The sequence below is a fragment of the Pecten maximus genome, unplaced genomic scaffold (assembly GCF_902652985.1).
Source record: "Pecten maximus unplaced genomic scaffold, xPecMax1.1, whole genome shotgun sequence".
NCBI classification, from domain to species: Eukaryota; Metazoa; Mollusca; class Bivalvia; order Pectinida; family Pectinidae; genus Pecten; species Pecten maximus.
In genome coordinates, this window is record NW_022980751.1 from 1,380 (window position 1) to 11,617 (window position 10,238).

The window sequence follows — 10,238 nt, forward strand, 5'->3', positions numbered from 1 at the left end:
GTTAGTAGCTATGATCGATGAATAGTAACACACCTTACGATGTAACCAACCTTAGTTTTAACTTCAAATGATATTTAACAAAAGATTAAGCAGATAAATAATCAATTAAGACATTCTGTCACACCTCTATATTTCACATTGTATTCCTTTACACTGGCTGTATATTTACATTGTATTTTTCATACTCTGGATATTGTATTTTTGTTCACTGGGCGAATATTTCCATTATATTTTTACACACTGGGTGTGTTTTTCTGCTTTTTTTTCAGAAAATCGGGTAAATACAATAATGACCATTTGACCTTTAATATCATGAGATAAGCTATCATTAATGCTTTTTGTTGTTTTGCAGTGTTCCAGGATGTACATGTGATGATATTTATCGGTTTTGGATTTCTGATGACATTCCTCAAGAGATACGGTTACTCGGCTGTCAGTATCAACCTCCTCATCGCCGCCGTCATCATCCAATGGGCGCTCATCGTCCGAGGTGTCATTCATCAACTTCTACACGAGGAAGACAAATTTACGATCGGAGTAGGGGAGTAAGTATTGTAGGATCATTGAACACCAAATTAACGATCGGTGTAGGGTAGTAAGTATTGTAGGATCATTGAACACCAAATTAACGATCGGTGTAGGGTAGTAAGTATTGTAGGATCATTGAACACCAAATTAACGATCGGTGTAGGGTAGTCAGTATTGTACGGTCATTGGACACCAAATTAACGATCGGTGTAGGGTAGTCAGTATTGTACGGTCATTGGACACCAAATTAACGATCGGTGTAGTAGGGGAGTCAGTATTGTCTATAAAATGCCATCTTGACAATCTCTTACTAGGAGGGTTTTATCCCAAAATTACACAGTTGGTGACAGTTCAAAACAGATTCTGGTACTGCGTAATGAAGTTAATTAGAAAATTGGGAGATAATTACATGTTTCCAATATTGAACTGGTCAGGGCGACGAGAAATGTCATTAGATTCTTAAACATTAGTATAATTTATCACGTAATGTCGTTAGGTTCTATAACATCAGTAAAATTTATCGCGTTATGTGCTTACTCAGCGAATATGAATTGTCACGTCCGACTGTCACCTAATACTACATTATTAAAAGTCTCATTCAAAATCTGAATATGATATCATCGCTGAGAAACACGTTTATTTGGTGTTTACTGTATTACGTAATGTCTTTCAAATCAGAACAGCGGGATGACACTCTGCAATTAAATTGAAATAAATAAATAAACATAGAAATAAAACCGTCGTTAAACCGTCACTGAATGTCGTAGACACTCAGTGTACAAATGTACAAACGAGGTCATGAAAACGGATACAGAAGTCGCAATAGGTAAAAATAGAATAAATGTTATTTAGTGTAAACCAAGTGCGGAAATGTTATTATGTGTAAACCAAGTACTGAAATGTCATTCTATATAAACCAAGTACTGAAATGTTATTCTATATAAACCAAGTACTGAAATGTTATTCTATATAAACCAAGTACTGAAATGTTATTCTATATAAACCAAGTACGGAGATGTTATTCTATATAAACCAAGTACAGAAATGTTATTCTATATAAACCAAGTACAGAAATGTTATTCTATATAAACCAAGTACGGAGATGTTATTCTATATAAACCAAGTACTGAAATGTTATTCTATATAAACCAAGTACGGAGATGTTATTCTATATAAACCAAGTACGGAAATGTTATTATATATAAACCAAGTACTGACATGTTATTATGTATAAACCAAGTATGGAAATGTAATTATAGATAAACCAAGTACAGAAATGTTATTATGTATAAACCAAGTACTGAAATGTTATTATGTATAAACCAAGTACGAAATGTTATTATGTATAAACCAAGTACAGAAATGTTATTATGTATAAACCAAGTACGGAAATGTTATTCTGTGTAAACCAGTTACGGAAATGTTATTCTATATAAACCAAGTACTGAAATGTTATTCTATATAAACCAAGTACAGAAATGTTATTCTATATAAACCAAGTACGGAAATGTTATTATGTATAAACCAAGTACGGAAATGTTATTATATATAAACCAAGTACTGACATGTTATTATGTATAAACCAAGTATGGAAATGTAATTATAGATAAACCAAGTACGGAAATGTTATTATGTATAAACCAAGTACTGAAATGTTATTATGTATAAACCAAGTACGAAATGTTATTATGTATAAACCAAGTACAGAAATGTTATTATGTATAAACCAAGTACGGAAATGTTATTCTGTGTAAACCAGTTACGGAAATGTTATTCTATATAAACCAAGTACTGAAATGTTATTCTATATAAACCAAGTATGGAAATGTTATTATGTATAAACCAAGTACTGAAATGTTATTATGTATAAACCAAGTACTGAAATGTTATTATGTATAAACCAAGTGCTCGAAAATTGTATAAATGATAAATCTCGTGAGAAAAGATACCCCGGAATTACGTGTATTTGGACAAGGTAAGCTGATTTCGAGTACAGCTCTGGTACAGCTGAAACAAGTTTCTGGTAAGACGGGGCAGAAGATCAATCAATATCTATAAAACTTTTTTTTAAATTGGCGAAAACGACCACAGTGACACAAATCCAGAATACTAGTGACAGAATGGCCGACTTATGTGTGTGGTGTATATGTATCCGGACAATTAGCTGTCTGATGGAAGGGTGTTTATTCGTATCAGACACATATTCATAAGTCCGTGGTGTCAAATCTTCACATGGTTTCCCTTAAGGTATATATTACATTCAATTTAAATCTTGGGATAGAACGAGAACAGATACTGTCCGCGCGGGATCGTTGCTCCTGTAATTACCCATCACACCGCGGGTGTCACGCCGTCTACGTAATGGTGTTAGCTGGCACCATAAAAAATGAACAGCGACACTAAGGTTCAAGGTCACTAGTGTCCATCAACAGTGAGATAGACCCAACACTAACGTTACCCGTACCAACATCTCTGACTGTTTCAAATATGTTGTTTTTTCTTGATTGGCTTAAACAGTGTCACGTGGTTACCAATAAAAAAATAACCCACACAAGCTGGTCGACTGGGTGTCTCTCAAAATCAATTCTGAATCATATCTTAGTACACATAGAAAAAAGATCAACATGGAACTTTGAAAAATGGTTTACTATTAATATATAAATAAATTGAATATATTTGCTATATATTTTTGCATGCCTTAATCCCGACATGCTGTTTGGCCCAAAATGACAATTATTCAAAAGTTAAACATATTTGCCAATTAAGCTATATTCAAAATACAGTGAATATCTTTTTGTAATTGCAAAGATGTCTACAAAAATTGGTTCTGCAAATTCGCTTAGAGCTAGGTTTGTAACGTTTCCATGGTATCCGGTCTACAATGGCGTCAAAGTTTGCCACGTTTCTGTTTGTTAAAGGAAGTTGATTCGGATTATGATAATAGTCACGTTGTAATTAACATAGACACGTGGTAATTAACATAGTCACGTGGTAATTAACATAGACACGTGGTAATTAACATAGACACGTGGTAATTAACATAGTCACGTGGTAATTAGCATAGTCACGTGGTAATTAATTTTACCACATATATCTAAAACCAATACTCGATATGCAAAAAAATTACTTTCCACGTGTGTTAGAGAGTATACCTGTGTTTAAAATAATCATTGATACATGTCCGATCTGTCGTAAGTGTTAGGGGGTTGATCTGTCGTAAGTGTTAGGGGGTTGATCAGTCGTAAGTGTTAGGGGGTTGATCTGTTGTAAGTGTTAGGAGGTCGATCTGTCGTACGTGTTAGGGGGTTGATCTGTCGTAAGTGTTAGGGGGTCGATCTGCTATTTCACCAGTTTGATTTATATATACATTAATTCATGCTACAAAGTGGTATTATATGACCCCCCCCCCCCCCCCCCCCCCCCCCCAAAAAAAAAAAAAAACAACAACAACAAACAAACAAACAAAACAAAACAAAACAAAAAGAAGAAAAATAAATTGTGGGTTTTAATTGATTAACAAACCGAAAATTCATTATTTATTCCAGCATGCTGAGCGCCGACTTTGCAGCGGCGACAGTCCTGATTTCGTTCGGAGCTGTGTTGGGGAAGACAAGCCCTCTCCAGCTCATCGTCATGGGGCTCATCGAGGTCGTGCTGAGTCAGATTAATGAGTACATCGGACTCGACAAACTCAAGGTAACTGTTATATAATTATTGCCTTTTGTGGAGGTGTACCGCAGGCCGAGGTGAACACTCTTGACCGGGTTCGTAAAGCCTCGTGGAAATGTTACACTGTTTTCTCTAATGGTTTTCAATAAATCTAAACAATATTGGGTTCGTTTCTGTCGTTTATTCCGTATTTAATAAAAAAAAAACTGTAAGTACAAAAAAATACAACTCATTACACATTCATTCGAATCTCTCACAAACTAATGGTCTATTCAGATCAAGGGACATAACTTTTACATATACTTAAGTTATCAATAATGCGTAGTAGTACATTTTTGGCTCAATTGCTTCATGTAAAGATATAGAGGGTATCTAACAGTGCTGCGCACTCGTGAAAAATATCAAAATATTAGCCCTACTCGTGAAATATATTTAGTATTACTGAAGACGCTGTTAGATATTCTGTTTATTACATTTTTTATCAACGAAAAACCTACCCCGTATGCTAACTAGGCCTACAGCGAAAGTTTGCATACGTTTATAGTAGTTCCCCCTGTCCAGGTGCTGACATATATGTCGGGCCTTCTGATTGGTCAATTATTTTGGTATTTTCGAATCATTAATTTGATTGGTCAAATCAGCAAAAGTGATATTTTTCACTAGTGAAAAATATGATATTTTATCACTTTTATAGAATGAATAATTTTTGATATTTCACTGGTAAAAATGTAATAAATATAATATATCTTATGTATAAAACTTACTCTACATATCCTGCATAGGTTTACTGAATTTCTTTGGCTCTTAATCATCCAATCATATGATGGGAAGTTCTATCACTCAGTATGTACAAGTAAAGCTCTACTGAAAATGGAATAATATATCTACCTTATACAACAGTTCTAATTTAGAATATAAATTACACATATACAAATACTGAAAACTTATATACTTCATCCGTTATCTTTCATTTAATCAGCATATTATAATTAAGCAATAAAATAACAATTTTTATTACATTTTTATCAGTGAAATATAAAAAATTATTCATTCTATAAAAGTGATATTTTTCACTAGTGAAGAATATCATATTTTTCACTAGTGACCAATCAAATTAATTATTAGAAAATAACAAAATAATTGACCAATCAGAAAGCCCGACATATATGTCAGCACCTGGACAGGGGAAACTACTTTTTTTGTTTACAAATTATCGCTGTAGTCCTAGTTAGCATACGGGGTAGGGTTTTCGTTAATAAAAAATGAAATAAACAGAATATCTAACAGTGTCTTCTGTAAAACCAAATATATTTCACTCGTGTGGCTAATATTTTGATATTTTTCACTCGTGCTGCGCACTCGTGAAAAATATCAAAATATTAGCCCCACTCGTGAAATATATTTGGTATTACTGAAGACACTGCTAGATATCCTCTATATACTGTATATAATGCCGATATTCTGATAATACCATACAGAATATACATAATAATAATTATTATTATAATGGGACACATATGGTTAAAAACGCACCCAGTTCCTTAGTTCTTCAACCTTTACCTTGAATATTTTGGTGCTGAGTGAAATTAGTCTAGTTAAAAACCATGCAGTTGTTAGCTATGACCAATACAAATGTCCGTAGATGTCATGTGACTTAAATAACTCACATTCCACACATTCTTATATACTGTACGGTAACACACAACATTAGGGTCCTTACACCGCTTTCTACCATGTTTGCCATGCAACGCCAGTTTTGATTGGTTTAAAACCATGTATTATTTTCCAATAACCCACGCTCGTGCCAATAATACACGGTCGGGAGTCACGGCTGTAACAATTTTATATATCTAATATTCACCCGTTTAATAAAAGGTTACTATAGCCGAGTGGGCTAATGGGTTAGTCTTTCAATAATTTTTTATCATGACGCGAGTTCGAATCCTACCAAGCCCCCCACCCCCTTTTTTTTCTTTTTTTTTTTAAATTTTCAAAATCATTGACATATAATAGATTATCTTGATCGTAGTGCTGTATTGCCTGTATATTTCATCAACAAATTATGCAATACTCAAGAAATAAATTACAAGGTTTTCTCGGGGTTTCTTTGCTGTTTTTACAGAGGTCGATCTCAGAACTAAACAGTACATGGTAGAAAAGAAATAATCAACTTTGACTCGTGTATTGTTGCAGGATATAGAACTCGGACTCGGATATTTTGCAATTTTGATTAATAACTCAGGCCTGCGGCCTTTGTTATTAATTCAATTGCAAAATATCCTCGTCCTCGTTGTATATCCTGCAATAATACACGAATCGTCGTTAATTATTTCTGAAATATTTCATTACATAACTATGCTGTCACACAAACTTTTTAGGTTCCTTACATCAAGACCTTCCATAATAGCAACATCCAGAATATCATTCTTACACAACATGAATATATATCACCCTGTTACATAAACCCAACACAAAAGGCATTGACTCTTTTGTAATATGGCCAACTAAAACAAATAAAAAACAACTTAAATATGACCGGAATAGTTTTGTTGCACTTTAAGTATATTTCCGGGTGTTAAACAAGTATTTTTTCCTCTAAATAATTCCTCTTAGTTTATTGTAGCGAAAAGTTGTTGGAGGTTCTCGTCTGCCATATTGTAAACAAACTGATGCCGAAGAATCGTTTGTTTCCAGCATTCTGATTGGCTGTTGTCCAAAGTAGAAGTTGCGTGATTGGAGGCAAAGACTGCTGACCTGTGTGAACAGGTCACCAATGCATGGGGAATTTCCCAGCTTAGCTATTTTTAGCACGAACAGGTCAACTCATTAATAGGTTCTTATGAGGAAAGTAGTAAATTGGTCAGTGAAAATTAAGAAAACACTCCAGAAATATTACAATTGATAATACCGCCCAGTTTTTTGTTTTTGTTTTGTTTTGTTTTGCAGTCAGAGGACATAGGCCTGCGAGGATATGTACATCCATGATATATTTACGTGTATGTCGCTGCAGAATGCAAAATGCGGTTTCTATTTGTAGGCTGAAGACGTAGGCGAGTCGATGTACATCCACGCATTTGGTGCCTATTTTGGTCTCGCTGTTTCCCGAGTTCTCTTCTCGGAAGACATCGAAAAGTCGTCAAAGGAAGGGGCAGTATATCACTCCGACATTTTCTCTATGATCGGTAAGATTTAAAACCTTATGTTCACAATTTCTCATTGACCCGTTGTTGTGTTGTATTGTGTTGTACAGTATACGCGGAGTTCTCATTGACCCGTTGTTGTGTTGTACAGTATACGCGGGGTTCTCATTGACCCGTTGTTGTGTTGTATTATGTTGTACAGTATACGTTGGCCTCTCATTGACCCGTTGTTATGTTGTATTGTGTTGTACAGTATACGTGGGCCTGTCATTGACCCGTTGTTGTGTTGTACAGTATACGTGGGGTTCTCATTGACCCGTTGTTGTGTTGTGTTGTGTTGTACAGTATACGTTGGCCTCTCATTGACCCGTTGTTATGTTGTATTGTGTTGTACAGTATACGTGGGCCTGTCATTGACCCGTTGTTGTGTTGTACAGTATACGTGGGGTTCTCATTGACCCGTTGTTGTGTTGTGTTGTGTTGTACAGTATACGCGGGGTTCTCATTGACCCGTCGTTGTGTTGTACAGTATACGCGGGGTTCTCATTGAACTTTTGTTGTGTTGTGTTGTGTTGTACAGTATGTGTGGGGTTCTCATTGACCCGGCGTTGTGTTGTGTTGTACAGTATACGCGGGGTTCTCATTGACCCGTCGTTGTGTTGTACAGTATACGCAGGGTTCTCATTGACCCTTTGTTGTGTTGTGTTGTGTTGTACAGTATGTGTGGGGTTCTCATTGACCCGTCGTTGTGTTGTACAGTATACGCGGGGTTCTCATTGACCCGTTGTTGTATTGTGTTGTACAGTATACGCGGGGTTTTCATTGACCCATTGTTGTATTGTGTTGTACAGTATACGCGGGGTTCTCATTGACCCGTCGTTGTGTTGTGTTGTACAGTATACGTGGGGTTCTCATTGACTCGTTGTTGTATTGTGTTGTGTTGTACAGTATACGTGGGGTTCTCATTGACCCGTTGTTGTGTTGTACAGTATACGTGGGGTTCTCATTGACCCGTTGTTGTGTTGTGTTGTGTTGTACAGTATACGTGGGGTTCTCATTGACCCGTCGTTGTGTTGTATAGTATACATTGGCCTGTCATTGACCCGTTGTTGTGTTGTGTTGTGTTGTACAGTATACGTGGGCCTGTCATTGACCCGTTGTTGTGTTGTACAGTATACGTGGGGTTCTCATTGACCCGTTGTTGTGTTGTGTTGTGTTGTACAGTATACGCGGGGCTCTCATTGACCCGTTATTGTGTTATGTTGAATTGTACAGTATACCTGGGGTTCTCATTGACCCGTTGTTGTGTTGTGTTGTACAGTATACGTGGGCCTGTCATTGACCCGTTGTTGTGTTGTACAGTATACGTGGGGTTCTCATTGACCCGTTGTTGTGTTGTGTTGTGTTGTACAGTATACGTGGGCCTGTCATTGACCCGTTGTTGTGTTGTACAGTATACGTGGGGTTCTCATTGACCCGTTGTTGTGTTGTGTTGTGTTGTGTTATACAGTATACGCGGGGTTCTCATTGACCCGTTGTTGTGTTGTGTTGTGTTGTACAGTATACGTGGGGTTCTCATTGACCCGTCGTTGTGTTGGACAGTATACATTGGCCTGTCATTGACCCGTTGTTGTGTTGTGTTGTGTTGTACAGTATACGTGGGCCTGTCATTGACCCGTTGTTGTGTTGTACAGTATACGTGGGGTTCTCATTGACCCGTTGTTGTGTTGTGTTGTGTTGTAGAGTATACGCGGGGTTCTCATTGACCCGTTATTGTGTTGTGTTGAATTGCACAGTATACCTGGGGTTCTCATTGACCCGTTGTTGTGTTGTGTTGTACAGTATACGTGGGCCTGTCATTGACCCGTTGTTGTTTTGTACAGTATACGTGGGGTTCTCATTGACCCGTTGTTGTGTTGTGTTGTGTTGTGTTATACAGTATACGCGGGGTTCTCATTGACCCGTTGTTGTGTTGTGTTGAATTGTACAGTATACGTGGGCCTCTCATTGACCCGTTGTTGTGTTGTGTTGTGTTGTACAGTATACGTGGGGTTCTCATTGACCCGTTGTTGTGTTGTACAGTATACGTTGGCCTCTCATTGACCCGTTGTTGTGTTGTACAGTATACGTGGGCCTCTCATTGACCCGTTGTTGTGTTGTACAGTATACGTTGGCCTCTCATTGACCCGTTGTTGTGTTGTATTGTACAGTATACGTTGGCCTCTCATTGACCCGTTGTTGTTTTACTTAGGCACGGTGTTTCTGTGGATCTACTGGCCGAGCTTTAATGGCGGGGCGGCCAGTGGGGACGAACAACATCGAGCTCTGGTCAACACCTATCTGTCACTCACCGCCTGTACCGTGGCCACATTCGCCTTCTCCATGTGTGTCGACAAAAACGCCAAGTTCGATATGGTGAGTTGCAGCAAAACTACTAGAGAGATTGCTTGGCGAAGGTTTCTGGAAGCAATACATTTTACTATCTGTCCGCATTCGGGGTCCTCTGAGACAAACTCTCAAGTGACCCTTGGCAATCACCGTCTTTTTGTATCTTGCTTTTTACGTTGTTCGTTAACAATGCATTTTTTTTAATTCTTCACAAAAAGTACATCAGTTTAAATACCTGATTCAGTAACATATGATCGTCAAACGTAACTATGAGTAATATGGTCCGCACCGACTGACTATTCTGTCCTCAGTTGATTTTCTGAAATCCGTATCCCTGATGTCAATTGTGGCACTTTGTTGTTATCGACATGTTGGTTTATGGCGCGAATATGACCTATAGGGCCGAGGCCAGAGGCAGGAGTTGATATTAGATATCAGGGTATCGTTTCACAAAGCTTCGTAACTTACGAATTTTGCGTAAGTCACATTTACGAATTACTAAGCGTTTCACAA

General features: G+C 37.2%; 1 protein-coding gene across 1 annotated transcript; it reads left to right on the top strand.

Moving 5' to 3' along the window:
- Positions 1 to 352: 352 nt before the first annotated feature.
- Positions 353 to 9,752, top strand: LOC117319661 (ammonium transporter Rh type B-B-like; the record flags this gene model as incomplete). Its single annotated transcript, XM_033874439.1, has 4 exons — positions 353 to 545; positions 4,074 to 4,224; positions 7,235 to 7,379; positions 9,589 to 9,752. Coding segments are annotated over 4 exons (653 nt in total), but the record flags the coding sequence as incomplete, so codon positions are not given.
- Between the last annotated feature and the right edge of the window lie 486 nt (positions 9,753 to 10,238).